Source organism: Myotis myotis, unplaced genomic scaffold (assembly GCF_014108235.1).
Source record: "Myotis myotis isolate mMyoMyo1 unplaced genomic scaffold, mMyoMyo1.p scaffold_m19_p_3, whole genome shotgun sequence".
NCBI classification, from domain to species: domain Eukaryota; kingdom Metazoa; phylum Chordata; class Mammalia; order Chiroptera; family Vespertilionidae; genus Myotis; species Myotis myotis.
This window is the reverse complement of record NW_023416335.1, coordinates 133,074,658-133,094,987: the sequence shown is the minus strand read 5'-3', so window position 1 is coordinate 133,094,987 and position 20,330 is coordinate 133,074,658. Positions and strand designations below refer to the sequence as shown.

At 36.8% G+C, this 20,330-nt stretch overlaps 1 protein-coding gene across 1 annotated transcript in view; it reads left to right on the top strand.

Moving 5' to 3' along the window:
• LRRIQ1 (leucine rich repeats and IQ motif containing 1) overlaps positions 1-17,091 on the top strand; it is a 262,613-nt gene extending 245,522 nt beyond the window's left edge. The window contains exon 24 of the mRNA XM_036298965.1: positions 16,843-17,091. Coding sequence (XP_036154858.1) covers positions 16,843-17,091 — 249 coding nt within the window. The remainder of the gene's footprint in view (positions 1-16,842) is intronic.
• The last annotated feature ends 3,239 nt before the right edge of the window (positions 17,092-20,330 follow it).

Below are 20,330 nucleotides of genomic sequence, written 5' to 3'. Positions count from 1 at the left end.
ATTTTGTCCACTCTTCTTACATATTATTGCCATCTTTGATAAAAAGCATATAGTAAGAATAAAGGCATTAAATAATATAAGATTATTTCATCAAAATATTAACCAATAATAAACTATCTTATATAATTATATTATAAAATACATACTTATTTCTATGTATTACCTTGAACTATGCTTGCATGAAACTTAATTAAGCTTGCTCTATTGGAACACAACATTGTGTTAGCCATTTCTGGAAATCCACTTATTCTTTTTTAATTTCTTTTTTTCTTAAATAAATATATCTGAATTCTCAATGTGTCCCAATAGCTCTACATTTCTCAGACCTCCCTGCTCCCCCATCCTTCCAATCCTAGCTTTCTCCCTAAATAATGTGTTCATGTACATACATACTTGATATCCAGGATATAGTTTATTTATCAAAGAATTTTTACTGCTCGGGCAAGATGGGGGTTTACTGTAACAGTGTGTGTGGGTTTTTTTTGTGTTTTTTGTTTTTGTTTTTTTGCTTTAAAAAAAAAGAACAAAGTATATTCCATTCTGTTATTTGGAAATAACATATTTCCAATATGTAACTAGCAAACACAAAGTAGATAAGTTTTGAGCATACTTTCTTATGTTTTTTAGGCTACTATTTTATCATTAGGAGATTCTTACTTTAATATTGCTGTTGCTTGAAAGAGTCCTTACAATTTGGCAAAGGACTACTGACTGACTTACAGGGAGTAGCTTAATGCAGGCTAAATCTGGCTGGTACATGAAAGCCAACTCCACTTAGCATCTCCTAGTTGTTCCTCTCGCTGCTGTGATTGCCTTCACGAGTGCCAGCTGTGAAGGCCTCCAAACCCCTGATCTGCGTTCTGTTTCTAACTCTATTACAGACTGTGCCTGTAGCCATAGGCATTAGCCTCTCTATGCCTAGCATACCCATTCCTAAAACAATACCTTTTATTTTATTTTTTTCCTGCCTGTCAGTACTGTTCTCTTTGTAGACTAAAAGTAAAATATTCTCTCTTTATAGAGGCTCATTAAACTCCTTTGTATTGGTGTTCCTAATCACATTTTTAAGATTAAAAGTCAAAAAGTAATACTATGTTTTTGAAGAGCATGTCAATATAAAATTGACTTTGAAAGTGAAAAAAAAAAAGAATATTCACCATCATATTGCAACAAACTTGAAATTACAGACCAATTTCCACAAACAGTCTAATGTTTCCTAACCTATCTATTTGGATACATATTTTTAAATGTTTAAAATTTTAGTTATAAAAGTATTAATTTTTTAAAAAAAGAATTAGACATTTTCCCTCTACATTTATTTAAAGCACAAAAGCATCGTGATGGAGAGTCACGTGGTTTAAACCTTGCCCTGAAGCCAGCACTGAGGGAGCTGTGGAATGCTCCACTCTGTTGCTTTTCAAACCCTCTCCCCACACACCCAGCCCTGTGTGCTTGCCTAATCCTCGGGAGATTTAAAGCAGATGATCATAGTTCTTCAGTAATATTCTTAATACAGTGTTTTGGGGTCTTGCCCAGTAAAACATTCCTAATCAACTATCCCATTCTTTCAACCGCTATTTGTTTTTAACCTCTAACAATTTTTTGTTACTTTTCTCTGGAGAAATCCTAATTTGTTGACTATAGATAATGATTTATTCTATTTTATAGCACAGGCCTTACCACCACTGCAGCATAATCAGAAAGGCAATTCCCACATCAACCCTGTAATGCACAGGTTTTCCCCCTCATTTATAAAACGAAGCTCAGAGAGGCTATGGCATATCCAGAACGACAAACCTGTGTCATATGCAGCCAGACTAGAACCCATAAATATTTTTAGACTCTAGATCTAATATCCTTTCCATTTCACCAATAATTATTTATCTGGAAGTTGTTAATCCAATCAGTTGTTAATTCTAAAGCTAATTTTAAGACTGTCATTATTTATGAAAATATAAGCAATTATAAAAATTTAAACTATGAAAATATAAACAAATGTAAGTATCTAAATACTAAAATGATATATTATCTAATAGTCTTGAAGTACCAGGGATATTTGAATTTTAGGTACAAAGAAACTGTCATAGCTAGTTACTCTTTTAGTTTCTTTTATTTAACCTACTGGTAAATATGATTTAGGCAAAATTTTGATTATATCATTTTGCAAACAAAATGGAAATTCAATATACTTTTTTTAAAAACTCAAAGTTCACATAGTTCTATAATGAATGTTGTTGACAAATCTATTGCTTACTTAAGTTATTTGGATCAAGTTAAATGAAAGTATACATTTAATATCACTGTCTAGGTTTTTCAATTAAAGGAATACTTGCACCAATGATAGCAAATGCAGGACCTTCTAAGAAAGAACGGATATCATTCCGTGACAATCCTGTACAACTCAGTGGTGGATGGGGAAGTGGCAAAAAGAAGGCGAAAACTTCAGACTAATTCTTCAAGCTTCAGCATGTGGCACTTGATTTCTTTTGAAGAATTCTGTGGATATTTGGTCATGTTACCAATTGGATACAAGGTTTTATTACTCTATTGTACTCTATTTTATTTGCATTATTACCCATATTTTATTTTGTTTTATGGTGGAGTTATATAATTTCCAGTCTGTAAAATGCAGTTTTGCTGTTGTTCCTATGTTCATGTAGAATGGCCTCCAGAAATTAGTTCTTGAACTATTGAAATGGAATTTACATATTCAATTTATTTTGTTTAAAAGTTTATGATTTATGTATTAAAGATATTTTTAGTTATTGATAAGTTCTAATACCATACACATGAGAGAATATAACTATATTTTATTGACACTTTATAGTAATAATAAATAATCTACTAATACATTTTATTTTACCAGATTATTATAATTAGCTACTTCAAAGATAAATATATATGAAGTAATTAGAAATAGACAATGAAAAAGGGCCTTCTTTTCTTGTTTGACTTTGTCATCTTAAATAAATTAGAGTTATGTTAAGAAAATATACATTCCATTAAAATAAAATTAAAATATTGATCAATTTAATGATTGGATATTTTATGTGTAACTTTTCATTCAGATGTATGTTGTTATCATTTATGAAATGTAGATACTAATTCTGGTTCATTAAAATTATTGTACTGACTCAAAAATACTTTATTATTTTAATTTTTATTAAGGTAACTTAAATTATTGTTTAAAAATATTTTCAAAGCATAACCTTATAATTTTGCAACATTAATATGTTCTCTAAAATGACAGACCAGTTTTATTAAACTCTTACTATTATGTAGTTAATATTCTGCGATATCGTAGTAAATACAGTGTACAAAATGCTGCATTGACATTTAATGCTCCTTAGGACCTTTTACTCTCCTGGCAATGAGGCCCTTTTCACAAAGCTAAGTTCTCCAGTGACTTTCCAGGGTGTTGCTGTGTAAAAGGACCCCGTGAACTTTAGTTTTTATTCCTTTATTTTTCCTTTTCAATGAAATATTTCGTTTAAAAATGTGCAGATTTAGAGATGCATTTATTTAATTTGTGCCTCCTATCTACTCTTGGAGCTCTATTGCATTTCAAACCTATAAATTTCTTTTAACTTGATTGAGATAGAAATGTTAATGAGCCTTGAGCTGTCAATCAATGTAGAAAACTTAGATTCAGATGTTGTGGCCTAGAAATTGAATTTTGGAACATAAGCTCCATATGTAGTTGCTTTATGAGCATGCTGCTACGCCATCCTTTTCCTAACAGTATCCACCAACCAACATAATGTGATGACAGAAAATATTTTATCTCAGCTTATTATGAACCCTGCAGGAAAAAGCCACATTCAAGCTGATATTGACAGGGTTTTATGGTTTGTATGCTCAAATCAATCAAATGAAAAAGCTAGGATGAGAAATGAGATGCTTATCATTAAACTGTGTGTTTTTAAAAATATTTTTATTGATTTTTTTAGAGAGAGAGGAAGGGAGAGGGAGGGAGAAAGATCAATGTGAGAGTGAAACATTGATGGGCTGCCTCCTGCATGCTCCCTACCTGGGATTGAGCCTGTAATCTGGGCATGTACCCTGACCAGGAATTAACTGGCAACCTTTTGGTGCCCGGAACGATGCCCAGCCAACTGAGTGATACTGGCCAGGCCATGATTAAACTGTTTTGGTGCCTAAAAATAATTTAATCTATAATTTCCTTATTCTGTGATCCATGTAATTGTTTCATCACAATATTATTATTTTTATCCTCACGCAAGGATGTGTTTATTGATTTTAGAGAGAGAGAAAGGGAGAGAAAGAGAGACATCGATGTGAGAAAGAAACATTGATCAGTTGCCTCCTGTAAGCACCCTGACCAGGAACCAAACCTACTGCCTAGTCAGGTGCCCTGACCAGGAATCAAACCCCAAACCTTCTGGTATACAGAACAATGACCAACCTGATCAACCAACTGAGCCACTGGCCAGTGTTCATAATACTAATTTTTAAAAATATGTTGTTATCGATTTTAGAGAGAGAGACAGGGAGGGGGGAGAGAGATGGAAACATCAATGAGAGCGAAATGTCGGTCAGCTGCCTCTTACACACTCCACACTGAGGATCAAGCCTGAAACCTGGGCACGTGCCCTGACCAGGGTAGAACTGGTGACCTCTTGGTACATGGGTCAGTGTTCAGCTGCTGAACCACACCAGCCGAGCATCCTAATATTAATTTGGGGGAAGATGATGAGTACTGATGCTCCTTAAATTTTAGGTGATGATATGTATATATATTAGTTTCCTAATTATGGCATTAAATTGAAAATCTGTTGTTTATTTAGCCACAATAAACAACAGATTTTCAATGATCATTGAAAGAATCATTTAAAAAATGAGCATTTTTAAAAAATCATTTTAAAAATGATCATTGAAAAAATCATTTTAAAATGATCATTTAAAAAATCTTTCAGAATTTAAACTTACATTAATACTAGTTTATTTGTGTTTATAAAAATAGTAAAGGTAAATTTGAAACACTGTTTCTACTCTTTAAAGGCTAGAAAGTTATTGAATAAATTTCAAATTATATTTAATTTTTTTAATTTTAACAATTGCATAAAACCTGAATGAAATCAAATTAAGAGATATTCTGTTTTTGTTTCCTTGGGGAGACTTTATGGCAAATATTTGTCTTTTAAGATAAAAACATGAACCTAAATGTCAGCTTACTAAATTACAGATTGACAGTGATGTATCTAGGCAATGCTACTCTTCAAATACATAACCTGAAGTTACATTTTGTCCTTTTCTGCACCCTATGAACTAACTCCAACCCCTTTCCAATTCAATCCTCACCTTCCTACCTCCTCTTCCTTCAGCACTACCACAAGCAATTATCATCCTCACTTCTAATAGGAATGGTAAAGTGAACCACTGATCACAAAAAGGCTGATGAAAGTATTAGCTTGGTGGGGTGTTCGGACATTCTAAAATGTCTTTATTTGAGAGTTCACTATTCAGGGGTCCTCAAACTACGGCCCGCAGGCCACATGCAAATACAAATATTGTATTTGTTCCCGTTTTGTTTTTTTACTTCAAAATAAGATATGTGCAGTGTGCATAGGAATTTGTTCATAGTTTTTTTTAAAAAAACTATAGTCCGGCCCTCCAACGGTCTGAGGGACAGTGAACTGGCCCCCTGTTTAAAAAGTTTGAGGACCCCTGATAGATGCATGGAGATACCACTTTCCCAAGGTTCAATCTGCCAACAAGACCTTTGTGCACAGAGTTTGTTATAAGACATGTTATTAGGTGTTTGGGGAAGTATTTCAAACCTTAATTTCTTACTGTGCTCATAAATTGTATTAAGGCACAGTACTCAGATTTTTTTTTTTTTAAAAAAATGGCAGAATAATATAACAAAAGCCAAAGCACTGCTATAGGCACCATTCTGCCTTAGAGGCAAAAGAGAGAATATGCTGGGATTCATAGAAATTAGTGTTCAGTTTGATTTTTGTTTTTTGAGAAAATAAGGGAGAATTCATTTTAACCTGAAAAATTATGTTGGGAGGTACAGACAGAAATTACAAGGTTTTTAGAAATTAAAATTGCAAGTGAACAATAAATAGCAGTATTTTAAGAGGTCTTGTCTAACATTAAATCCTCCCATCATCCACATAATAAGCTTTGGTCCTTTTATTTCTTGATTATGTTGTTTAGTTATTGATTCGATCATTGCCATGATTTTTTTTATTTCATAATATACTCCTATTTCCTCTAAGTTTCCTCAAAATCTGGGCATTGACACAAAGTTTAGAGCAGTAAAATTATATATATAAGATTTTTTTAAATCCTTACCCGGGGATATTTTTCCATTGATTTTTTAAAGAGAGTGGAAGAGACAGGGAAAGACAGGGAGAAACATAGATGTGAGAGAAAAACATTGATTGCTTGCCTCCTGCAGGAGCCTTGACCATGGCCCAGCCAGGGAGGAGCCTGCAACCCAGGTATGTGCCCTTGACTGGAATCCAACTGGGAACCCTTCGGTCCACAGGCCGACGCTCTATCCCCAGCTAGGGCTATATAGGATTTATTTTTATAATACTTAATTGTAGCATTCTATAATCAAAGTAACTATAATAAGTTTCTTAACTTATTTTTTAAAAATGTTTAAAAAACATTTTTGCAAATAAAAAATAATTTGTCATTTAACTTAATAGATATTAAATAAGTGAATAAGGTCTACTCATTATACATTTTATTTATTATTGTACTAGTGACCCGGTACATGGATTCGTGCACATTGAAAGGAAATTAATTAGGAGGTGGCCAGCAGGGGAGGACTGGGCAAGATGGGCCAGACACGCCCTGGAGCCAACCGCCCGTGGTTCTTTTCCAGCTGGCCCCACCTGGGGTGGCACCTTGGCTTGAAGGGCATCTGCGGAGTAAGTGGGGTTCCTCTGGCAGGTGGGGTCCCTTGACCTGGCCTGCGGGGATCAGGCCAAAACTGGCTTTCTGACATTTCCCAAGGGGTCCCAGAGTGCAAGAGGACACTCTGCAACGTTGTTGTGTACAGGGTGTGGAACACAAAGGCAAGTGTGTAGTAAACCAGATTCAGGGTCAACAGTACCCCTGCAACAACATAACCCACAGCCAAAGGTGGAACCGCACAGCCCCATGAGGAATCAGGCTCCCTCCTCTCTGGTTTCGGGGTGCGTTACCCAAGAAGCTCCGCTGCCACGTCACTGCAGCTTGGCAGCTCCTGTGTTGAGTGTTTGCCCCCTGGTGGTCAGTGAGCATCATAGCTACTGGTTGGACAGACACTTAGCATATTAGCCTTTTATATGTATAGATTTACTATGAAATACTGTTTCTACTATCTTTAAAGGCTAGAAAAGTGTTTATCATCTGGATTTATGACATTTATTATTGTACTAGGAAAGGTGAGTTTTCTATTGAATATACTTTAATTTAGGGGAAGATGACCCCTGAGCATGCTATAGAATAATTTTGTTAAAGCTAATTTGTAACTGAGCACTAATAGAATATCTAATTCTACTTTCCATTTCAGTATAGAATGAAATCCACTACCTACCATTTTATCTTTGCTTACCTAGATGAAGCATCTTTTGTCGTTGATGATTGTGAGATTCAGAGAAAGCCTTTTCCAGCAGATGAAGATCTATAATCTAGATCTATGCTGTCCAAAACATTAGCCTGTAGCCACATGTAGCTACAGGGTACTGTTAATAAAGTTTGTCTGAATTGAGATATTAAGTATAAAACACAGCATATTTCAAACATTTAGTATGATAAAATAATGCAAAATTGCCTAATAATTATATATTGACTCTGTTAAAACTATAGTAGAGGGGTGGGCAAAAGCAGGTTAAATTACCAACCATCATTACTTAAAAGATAAATCATAAACACACATATGAAACAATAATAAGACAAATAATACAAATAAATAATACAATAATAAATAAATAACAATAATACAAGAATAAACTGTGTTTTATGTACTCAAACCTACTTTTGACAACCCCTGTACTAATATTTTGGCTTAAATAAAATGTATTATAAAATAATTTCATCTATTATTTTTTATTTTGCTAAATGTGAATGCTAGAAAAATTTAAATTACATATATATTTAATGTTGCATTGCTATTGGATAGCACCGATCTGCATACTATTCTGTGAGATAACTTAGGTAGAATATATTAATGCAGAAAATAATTGATAAGAGAATAGATAAAAGATAGTGATCACAGAAAACAAGGCACAAAAATTCCTATTATAAGAAAAGAGAACTTTTAGTCTGCTAAACATAGTGAGTATTATTAAATAAAAAGGAAGGATAACCTCCATTATGGTTTAGTTCTAGACGTTAAGAACTGGAACCAGCATAACTGGATTCAAATATGCATTAATGAAATTTATACATATATTTAAAATTTTTGTTTTAATAACAGACTGTCTTATAAAGTCAGGTTGAAATCTTTTATGTTACTGGTAGCAAGAAATATAATTAATATCCACTTTGTAGTCTATGTTGCACCAGGTTTTACATATGAATAGCTGTTAATTTTGCAAATGGCATGATTTGAACTGTGACATAAATGGGGTCTTTTAATGGGAGCCATATTATATTTGGCATCTTATTGTATTATCAATCCAGTTTTAATTTAAGGCACAAAACATAAAAGCCAATAACAGTTACATAATGAGCATAATGCATTTGGAAATAACAAATGTGTGTTTATAACTTCTAAACACATGAAATCAACACATGCTTTATGCAGTACTGCCAATCCACCATTCTTCCTTTCCCTCCAAATATCATATAGATCATCTACTGCTCCTAGGAGCCGGAATTTTACCCAAATCAAAGATTGAAAAACTTGGCATGTGGCTTTTCACTTATTACCTGTCTCCCTGCCTGCACTCTAGGATAAGAGCCCTCTCTAGTAGATCTGGAATGACCACGTACCTGCAGGGAAGAGGCCTCTTTAGAGCTCAGTAAGGAAGAATTAATAAAGCAGCACGAGAGAGCACCACAACTGGCAATGTTCCCTTTCACACTGCATGGTCAGAATGAGGGCTTCTCTGGTACTTGTTCCTCATCTTTGCTTTTGGAAAATAATTAGCCACGGTACTACAAAAAGACAGATCCCTTCTATAAAGCTTTTGATAAAAGTAAACCAATTCAATTAACAGTGCAGCAGGTGAAGTTTCCCTCTTGTTCCCAGGCTTATTTTTGCCATGACTGAATGCAATCCTCATAGCATCCCTCCCTTTTAGTAAGTGTGGGTATAACCACGTTTACATTGCAAGAGCAAAGGTGAGAACACACTTCAAGCCTAGGCTTTCCTTATGGGGGCCTGAATGCATCCACCAGGTGAGTAAATATAACGTAATGTTTTTAACATGTCATTGGAATTTCTGAAAAAAATTTTCTCCTCAAAGGCTATAACAGAAACTTTCAAAATTGTTTTAGGATCCTCATAGAATTGGCCTAGATCAGCATTATACAATACAAATATAACATGAGCTACATATGTAATTTTAAATTTTTCTAGTAACCACATCACAAATGTAAAAAGAAATTGATAAATTAATATATTTTATTTACTCCAATATACCCAATGTGTTATTTTTTTTAAAATATATTTTATTGATTTCTTACAGAGAGGAAGGGAGAGAGATAGAGAGTTAGAAACATCGATGAGAGAGAAACATCAATCAGCTGCCTCCTGCACACCCCCTGGGGATGTGCCCGCAACCCAGGTACATGCCCTTGACCGGAATCGAACCTGTGACCTTTCAGTCCGCAGGCCGACGCTCTATCCACTGAGCCAAACCGGTTTCGGCCCAATGTGTTATTTTTATCAAATGAAATTATAAAGCCATTATATTATAAGGAAAAATTCAGTTATACTATCCCCTAAAATACATATCTTGGAGAAAAATAAAAATGATCTAAAATGATTTCTGATATCTATAAATGTGTAACTATTAGTAATATTAAACTATGCATATTCCAAATTGAATAAATAAATACTAACTCTACTGCTTTGCTTTTTGATGTGGATTTGAGGTTTCCTCCCACATTATTGGATTCAAGATATCTCTCCTAATTTCATATCAACAGAAAATTGCAAGAAGACATAGTAGGGTGTTTCTCTTCTTCATCTCTCTCTGGCTTATTCAGGTTTGGTCTAACCATTGACTTTCTAATAACTTTAAAATGAAACCAATGCTTAAAACAACTCAGTGTAATACATAGAACAAAGTAAGGAATCAGCATAGCAATATCGTTCTGCTTAGTACATATTCTAATATGATGCATATGGAAGAAAGTGAAAAAAAATCATGCATTTTGTAATTCAATTGTCCTGTGTTCTAACATCCATTGATATGCCATTTTGGACAAGTAGCAAATTCTCTGAGCCTGTTTGCTTATTAAATTAAGATTATAACTTATAGGATGCTATGAGATTAAGTGGCGAAGTATATCTAAAGCCCCTGGCTCAGTACCTTGTGTATCATAAGCACTCAATAAATGGTGACTTGACACAGAAAACCTTTCCAGACCAATCTTCCAAAATTAAACCAAAATTGGATCAATTCTGCAAACCTTATTTAGGAAGTATTTCTGTGAAAAGATGGAAAAATACTTTTAAAAGATCTTTAAAATGGATTCTCTAGTGTTGCCTTGAAATGGCAGTGGAATTCAGTGTTTCCAATATATACATATTGAACATCCTCTACTGAAAGTGTGCCGAATACTTGGCATTATAAATGACATACATTTCTAATAACATGTTAACTTAATTTTTCATGTGGACAAGTAAAATATATATTTCTAAAAAACAGGCTGACATGTCAGCACTAGAACTCTATGTGCAAAGCTTTTATTCCAAAATAGAGCCCTGAAAATGTTTCCACTACCAGGTCTCAAAGCAGATGCCAGGTAATTGGCTAAACTGGTGACTAGCTCACATTCTTCATTTCTCTCTCATTCTCCACTTCTCATCCGTTTCCTATTTTCTCTGTAGGGAGACAGAAGGATATCAATCCCTTGACTTGATTTGTTAATGTTTATTCTGTTTTTTGAGAACAAAAAAAAACATTATTTGATAAATATAAATTAATTTTAAAAGATGGGTATTAACTTAGACCCAATAAACAACCCTTAAGATACTTTTATTTTAGTATTCTAAAGGAGATAAATAATGTTTTGTGTATGGAAAGGATTAATTTCAAATGAGAATGGGCAAGGAAAGGGTGCGTTCATATTCTACTTAACTGATATTGAAGAATAATATTGACAAAAGCATTTTAGGCAAAAGCTACAGCCTGGGTAAGTATGTGGAGACAGATAACAGCGACATATCCAGGGAATGGGGAATAGAGCAATCAGGGACACTATTATTGGACAGAACTAAGAGAGCCTAGTGTAAAAGGCTGGAAATTCGTGGGCAATGTGACTGAGAAGTAGGATTGGATAAAACACCCTGAGACCTCTCCAGCCTATAGATTTTAGGTTATATGTGTGGTCTCTAAGTGGAAAACCTCTATGTGATGGTTTTCAAAAATAGGAAGGTGATAGGATTCTCAGATAACATTATTACCAGTAATTATAGGGATCATATAAAAATAAATACAATTAGGAGGAAATATTGATTTAATTCAAATATGAAATAACAGTAAAGTTACTTACACCAAAGCCCCTAATTAATGGGTACACTGATTTATTATTATTTTTTAAAAAATATTTTTTATTGATTTTTCACAGAGAGGAAGGGAGAGGGATAGAAAGTTAGAAACATCAATGAGAGAGAAACATCGATCAGCTGCCTCCTGCGCGCCCCCTACTGGGGATGTGCCTGCAACTGAGGTACATGCCCTTGACTGGAATCGAACCTGGGATTCTTCAGTCCTCCACATGCAGGCTGATGCTCTATCCACTGAGCCAAACCGGTTAGGACATATTATTCTTCTTATTCTTCTTATTATTATTAATGATAGGTGGGTAAAAACTTGAATGACAGAGGCATTAGCCTTTCAGTCTGTTGGAGGTTGATTTACATATGCGGGTACTTCTTAAATATGAGGGAAACTCTTTGTAAATGTGGACACTGGCAGATCTCTCTGTAAATGCTTTTCTCAGAAGGATATTGATACTGACAGTAATTTTCAGAACAAGCTTCTCCACTCCCCCAGGAATGAGTTCCATGAAGCCTTCAGAAGCACTGTGCTGAGTCCTCTAAGTCTAGTAATGGCTGTAAAAAGTGAGTTTCTAATATTATTGATGTGGAGTATATTAGAAAGAAAAATATTAGAAGGCCTCTGTCTTCATCTGCTTGAGCTGCTCTAACAAAGTACCAAAGACTCGGTGACTTAAACAACAAACATTTATTTCTTGGTTCTGGAGGCTTGGATTCCAAGATCAAGCTTCCAAAATGGGTGGGTTCTTGGCTTACAGATGACAGTCTTCGTACCACATCCTCCCCTGGAAGGGAGAGAGACATCATGTCTCTTCACTCATGGGTGAGAGTATTAATCTCATGATGAAGGCTCTACTCTCCTTCAGGTATATCATCCTAATTGCCTTCTAAATACTCCACCTCCAAATGACACACTGGGGACTGTTTCAGCATACAAATTTTGAGGGAACGCAAACATTCAGTCCATAGCACCCTGCTAGGGACTGCATAGTTTAATTGATAAGAATTGTATTTCTGCCGAAGCCGGTTTGGCTCAGTGGATGGAGCGTCGGCCTGCGAACTGAAGGGTCCCAGGTTCGATTCCGGTCAAGGGCATGTACCTGGGTTGCGGGCACATCCCCAGTGGGAGATGTGCAGGAAGCAGCTGATCAATGTTTCTCTCTCATCTATGTTTCTAACTATCTCTCTCCCTTCCTCTCTGTAAAAAATCAATAAAATATATTTTAAAAAAAAGAATTGTATTTCTAATAATAACTTCAGTATAATCTTTTTTTCAATACATTGCTTAAAATGAGAATATTTTAACAAGATATTGAGATCTTAATAGAGACCTGTATTTGTTTTAGGTTATACAGATTGATGTGTTAATTATAGAGCTGGGAGTAGGACCCCAGTCTCCCAAGTCAAAAAAAATCTTTTAAAAATTGTTGGGAGTAAGCCCTGGCTGGGTAGCTCAGTTGGTTGGAGCATCATCCTGTACACCAAAAGGTTACAGGTTTGATTCCAAGTAGGGCACATATCTAGATTGAGGGTTCAATCCCAGGTCTGGTGGGTATAGGAAGCAACCAATAGATGTTTCTCTCTCACATTTCTCTCTCTCTCTCTCTCTCTCTCTCTCTCTCTCTCTCTCTCTCTCTCTCTCTCTCTCACACACACACACACACACACATCTTGCTCTGAAATCAATATCAATAATAATGCATTAATAATAAATAATAAATTAAATAATAATTGTAAACACATTATCAAGTAAGAATTTAAAAAAATTAGGGGTAATACCAAAGAGCCTAACAATGGTGGTTTGGGGCAAGCACACTTACCTTAAACTAGTACATCTGGACATAGAATTCTCATGGACATTTGTCTCCCATATGTGATCCTTTCTCTTCCCTTAAATAATTTATAATTCTATATTTGGTTTTCTGAAATAGTTGAATTTTCTACTTTAAAACATTTTTTGTATTGATTTTTAGAGAGAGAGAAAGGGAAAGGGAGAGCAAAACATCCATCGGCTGCCTCCTGCACGCCCCCTACCGGGGATTGAGCCCACAACCCCAGGCATGTGCCCTGGTGGGCATGGGCCCTGACCAGGAGTAGGAAACCTTTTGGTGCCCCAGATGATGCCCAACCAACTGAGCTGTACCAGCCAGGGCTGAATTTTTATTTCTAAGTCAATTTCTGTTTCATAATACTATTAGTTTATTTTTACTATGCCCATAATCTTTATTAAATACTTCCCCATTCTGAATTAGTGCTTATAGTATGGCCAGGCACTGCCCCTGAGTGCTTTAGATACATGGACTCTCTTTATATTTACTGCCACCCTTTGACATATATACTATTCAGAGCCCCATTTTACAGAAGATGGTCAGGTACCTTTCTCAGCTTCACACAGCCAGCAGGTGGGAGAGTTGGACTCAAATCCTGTGAGGCTAAATCTAATTTGTACTTTATTACACTTTTTATGTTATAGATGAAATAGATGTGCATACATGTATGTTTTCACAAAAGTTGTGTGTAACCAGTTAACCAAACTTGTCATTCATAGGTAATTAAAAGGGTTATCTAGATCATAAAAATATAGGCAGATCAGAATGACGCTGTGGTTATTAGACAGAAAACACTTGCTCTCTAAGTGTAGTCTTTAATTTCAAGTATCATTATTGAGGCAAAATATGATAAAAAATTATTTTTTCTACTTAGAGAAAACTAATTCTAACTTGGAAATAAATAGTGCGGCAGTTTTTGTGTGTTAATGAAACTTCAGAGATGTGATGCTATTGTGAGCATGAAGGGCAGCATTCGCTGGCTTTGGTTTGGAAGAGACTTGCACAGCACATTCACACCGGCAACACCTCTTGTCTGGTGCAGTGCAGCTTTGAAAAAGCCCGCTTTAGTCATGGAGCACGTTCGCTGTTAGAAAGCTTGCTTTTTACATTAAAACAACAACAGCAACTGTATTTTACCTTGAGCCAATCCACCTATTTCCACCACTAGGGCTAAATTGAGTAAGTTTAATAACTCTTTTGCAGATCTTTTCTTAGCTAAAAATCACTATTCTTTTAACTATCCATAGCATGACATGGTTTCCAAATCCCCTTTGACTCACCCACTGTTCACTAGCAAAGCTCAAAGTTATCAGTTTCTCTCTGTGAAAGTAGTTTCCAGAGCACTTCTCAGTTCCCTTGATTTCTGTTATAATACAGTGTGTAGTGAGGACCTGATCTGTCTTGATGCGTGACTGCTTCACTTTTGTTAATGTAATGTAAGTTAATTTTGTTTTAGCTACTTTAGCAACTAAGTCATGCTGTAGATTCAAAATATCCTCAGATCTTTAATATATGGACCCTTATAAGCTTTGTTTTCCCTCTCCTATATTTATTTTTTAACTTAATTTGTGACTTTATGTTTGTCTCCATTGATTTAATTCCATCATTCCACTGTCTCCAAAAATATTTGCCTCTCATTTTTTTCTTCTCTTTTAGCTTTATAAGTAAGAATGCATACATTGTAAAACCATGTAACTACAGGATCATATTTGAGAATTATAGAATTAAGGCCCACCTTTAATGGATAGTACTTGAAGGAAATTTGTTCAATGATTTACAGGATTCCCCAGTGTTCATCTCTGGAGCTAACAAAGTTGTTTGGAAGTCCTTATGCCCTATATAGTTTGCCTCAGTATAGTCTTTTGTCAATACTTTGCTTACAATGAGAATATTTTAGGAAGAGATGTTAAGATCTTAATAGAGAATTGTATTTGTTTTAGGTTATACAGGTTGATGTGTGAATAATAAGAGATCGAATTAGGAACCCAGTCTCCCAAGTCACAAAAATATTTTAAAAATGTTAGGGTTTATACCAAACAGCATAACAGCTGTGATCCAGCAGTTAGAGATGCCCAAAGACGCGTGTATGGCTCAAATGAGATTGCCCATAGACCTGTTTTATTGCATAAATGGAAATTACATTAACAAAGTTTCTTTTCCTTGTTCATTTTGCCAAGGCTTGTATTTCTTTTTAAAGTCTAAGTCAGTATTCAAAGCTGTATTAACATTAGAAAGATGACATGATTAAAAGGCATTCTTACACAAGAGAGAATAATCAGTTACTTCAATGTTGCTTAATTCAATTTAATTATTGAACAATTCTTTATGTAGTAAAAGAATGACTGTAAACCCCACTCCCCAACACAGGTGAATCAAATGGTGTAAAAGACACCATTTCATTAACATTAATCAGAAATAAACTTTATTGGAAATGTTAGGATTTCCTATAAATAACTGCATTAAAGAGATTTTTCCCCAAAACAAGTTCCTTTTATACTGAAAAATCTCTTTAAAAACTGAGTTTATTATAATGTTTTGATATTGTATAAGTGATGGCAATTTCACGAATAATCTAATATAAATGAACTACTTAAAGCCAAATTTTTCTGTCTTTCTGATAACTTGGAAAAATACTTGCTGAAGTTTTTGATAAACTAGCAGTAAATACTTCAATGGCTTGTTCTATTTGAACTTAATAATCCGCAGGTTCATGGTGTGGCGGGGCCACCCTGCTGGAGACAGTGCGCTCAGTTTTGTTCAGTAAAAAGGAAGACACACGCTCAGAAAAGGTGGAGAAGCGTTCAAGGGCTGGAGCCTGCCTTTTCCCAACGGGAGAGCGCGGCTCCTTCGCTCCTGAAGACAGGTCAGGGCGAGGCGTGCGCTGCTGCTGCACACACACACACACACACACACACACACACACACACACACGCACGCACAGGCACGCACACACGCACGCTACTGTCAAAGAGAGTTACAACTCTTCTGCTTCGTCCCCCAAATCTGCAGCAATTTGCAATATGGATGAATTCTGTTTGCCGACTTGTACAACAAAAAGGGCAGTGTCCTTACCAGGGGGCGGTTGGATGATCTATTTGCCAATATCAATATTTGGATAGAAAGCTTAAAAGACGTTGCTTTCCAAGAGTTAGACTTGAAAGGAGGGAAAGCACTAGCCGCGAAACATTAGCAGCAAGTGGGTTAAGCCCTGACTTCTCTCTGTCCTGGAGGATCTTTTGAGTTGACAGGAGAGGCAAGCTTCCCTCTCTGCTCAGAACAGAGACTACTCCTCCTGTGCGCCCTTAACCACAGCGTGGTCCCGGGTCCGAGGCGGCCTCGCCCACGGCCTCGAGGTTCAATCCAGCGGCCTTTGGAGACTCAGCCCTCACCCCAGAGGCCCTCCAGGGCGGTGCCCTGCGGCTCCCGGGACGGGCGGTGCCTCGCCGAGGTGCGCCCCGGCTGGCGGCCCTGCCAGGGGCGCTCCGCCTCGCCTGCCCGCGGAAACCTGCTCTGCTCACGGCCGCGGACCCGCACAGGTTCCCGCGGACAGCGCGGGCGTGAGGCTGAGCCGCAGCCGCCCGGGTGCGAGGGCGCAGGCCCCGGGGTGCGGGTCCGCGCGGCCGGGGAGCCGCTCGCCGCGCCGAGTCCTGCCTGCCCTCCAAGGAGGGGCCTCCCCCGAGCTCGGCTCGCCTTCTACCGGCACAGAGAGCTTGTTGTTCAGAAATCCTGCTGAAGACACTTTGCAAATTAAAACTCATCAAAATCCCCATCAGGAATCCATAACTCTGGGGGCGGGCTGGACAGATGGGGAGAGGGAAGTGAGTGAACAGGAATCTTCATCTTTCTCTAAAGTTCTTTAATACTTTTTCGAGGAAAGGATTTGGCGCTCCCTCCCCTCTCCTTCCCCCTGAATAATCCTGAAGCGATACAGGTGTTTGCGTTTTTCTTCTTTCTGTTGAATTCACGGAGCACCACCGCAAAGAGGGTAAGCTGGTTGCGCAGGGTTTTCAGCTACTCACAAAAGGTGCCTTCTGAGCTCACCGACCAGGCGCCCCAACCCAGTCCTCCCTCCAGAGGTGAAGGGTGTCCGTGGGCGAAGGTGGGGCACCGTAGGTGGGGGTCTACCCAGAGGACAATCTCATTCTCTCTGTTTGGAGAGCAAATCAAATCTGCTTTGATTATGTCTATTGGCCGGGACTTGACCAGGTTTGCTTAATGACCATGGACGGTATACTTACATTGTATAATCCCAGTCCAAAGGAGAAACATACGTTGTTATTTTGCCTCTATCTATATTGCAATATGCTTTAAGGAAAGGTAAAAAAAAAAATCAATGTGTGAATGCCTATGGATGACACTGTTTTGGAAAGAAGCTGTCTTTCAGACATATCTAGTGAATCAGCAGGAAAGTGTATCTAAAATATTTTAGATAGAACTTTTACCAATTGATATCTCAAATAAAATAGCGGAAGATGTGTCATAGGTAAAAGATTATTAATTTCTGGTAAAATCTGTATTTTTAAAATTTAATATCAGTGGTTCTCAACCTTCTGGCCCTTTAAATACAGTTCCTCATGTTGTGACCCAACCATACAACTATTTTCGTTGCTACTTCATAACTGTAATGTTGCTACTGTTATGAATCATAATGTAAATATCTGATATGCAGGATGGTCTTAGGCCACCCCTGTGAAAGGGTCCTTCCACCGCCAAAGGGGTCGCGACCCACAGGTTGAGAACTGCTGCCTAACTTATTATGCATATTTTAAAGGTATGTATCATAGAAGAGATCTAACTTTAATGTTTTTTATATTATAATAGAACTTTCTGGAGCAAAAAATAAAAGGTGATTAGAATTATTGCATTATGATTTTTAACATTCTATAATAAATGTAAGTAGTATCTATAGTAAGTGTCAACAATGACATTAGAAAGTCAAAATATTTGCATGTGGGGAAAATAATCTTATTATATTTTTACATTTCAATTGAATCCTTTAGCTAGTCAAATCTGTTTCTTTAAGAAAAGGTCAACTATGTGAAAACTATTATTGAAACAAAGTGAATTTCAAAAACAAGTATAGCTTTTGAAAAATCCTGTTACTTCATGAATTTCCAAAACACTCAATATTATTATTTAAATCACAGATAAATTGTATCTATTATATTTGAGAACTTTGTAACAGTACAAAGTGGGATTGATTGAAATTCAGTTATTGGTTTTTTAAGTTAAAATATAGAAGCTTCAAACGTGACAAAGTTATATAGTAGTCTGTGGGTGTGTTTTCTGGAGTAGATAATGTTGGACTGGGACATATATTTTACAGAAAAGCTTAAATACTACTTGTGTATGCATATATTTATTTTTATCTTGATGCAAAGCTCTTGAACTGCTTTGATGCAAAATGTTTCTTTATCTCCTCTGTCTGCAGAGTTGTGAGAAGCTGAAGATGAAGCCAGGGAAAAACACAGCAGCGGAGCACACACAAACATGAGGCCGCCTGGCTTCTTGCCAACATACATGACATTCAGTTATTGTAGTGCTTTTTCATGAGAGTTTTCCCTCCACCCAGCTTCCCTGCCCTTCTCCAAACCGTTGCTTTCTACATTTGGCATAGTTCATCGGATTCAACACGCATTTTCCCCAGCGTCACTTACTAATATGTCTCAAACTCGCCCACAAAATAAAGTGCTAAGATTAAAATTCTTGCAATCCTATCTTGACATTCCCACTATTACTATATAACTGTGACGTTTCTTTCAATACATTGAGAAAGAAAGGAACTAGAGTGGTCCACACAGTGCTTCAACTGCTGCTTTGATATATGTACTCCAAATATTTTTCATTTCCCAAAATATATTCTCATGGGGGAGGAGGGCATTAAAAACAGCTTTTAGACCTTGAGATATTTTTTTTTCAAAGTATAATAATTTAGCCGACAGACAGGCAATCTCTTATCTGAACTTGACTTATCTGAATTTACCTTTATGTGTACGTGGTGGCAGGGGTCACTAGTCATTTCAGAGGACTTTTCAACTAGTTTAACTTATTCAATTGCTTTAGTGCTAGACTCTAAAGGGAACTAAATAAAGACAACTTTATTAAAATGCCCCAAATCTCTGTGTTTGGGGAGTTGGCACCTAATAACAACAGCAACAGCCACAAACTGTCTGTGGGGAATGATAGATGTAACTTCAAGTCAGAACATCAGCCACTTCACAGAATAGCCTTTCTACTGTGTTGGCATCCAATGATGCCAGAGGAATGAAGAGAAAACCGTCTATCAAAGAGGCTGAGATTCGAACCTGCAATATGTTTTGTTAACCCTCATCCTTTTGCTTCCTGGACTATGCACATTCCTTCACTGCGCTTCACTCCCATCAAGGCGATTTGAGGAAGCATCAGTGGTTACACAGCACCCCGAGGTCTGCCAGTGCTGGAATCTTAGGATGTTTAATATTTTGTTAGGCTTCAAAAGAAACTGATGCCTCCCCCAACGCTGTCTCCCTCCTACTCCCACTCTCACCCATCACCTCCTACTAGTGTTGCCCGTGTATAAATAGCAAAGGAGAGTCGCTTTATGCCTAGCAGATTCATTGATTGACATGAAGGATGGGGAGCAGAATCCTGGGATTAGAACCCAGGCTCTCCTGTGGAAAGATACGAACTATTGATACTCTCAGAGGTGAAATAGAAAGCTGGAGCACAGATGGGAGTGGTGGCCTGAGGGTGATGGGCTGGGCCTGCTAAGACAAAATCCCAATCAGAACCTCACTTAATAACTGGGTCTCACTAGCCAG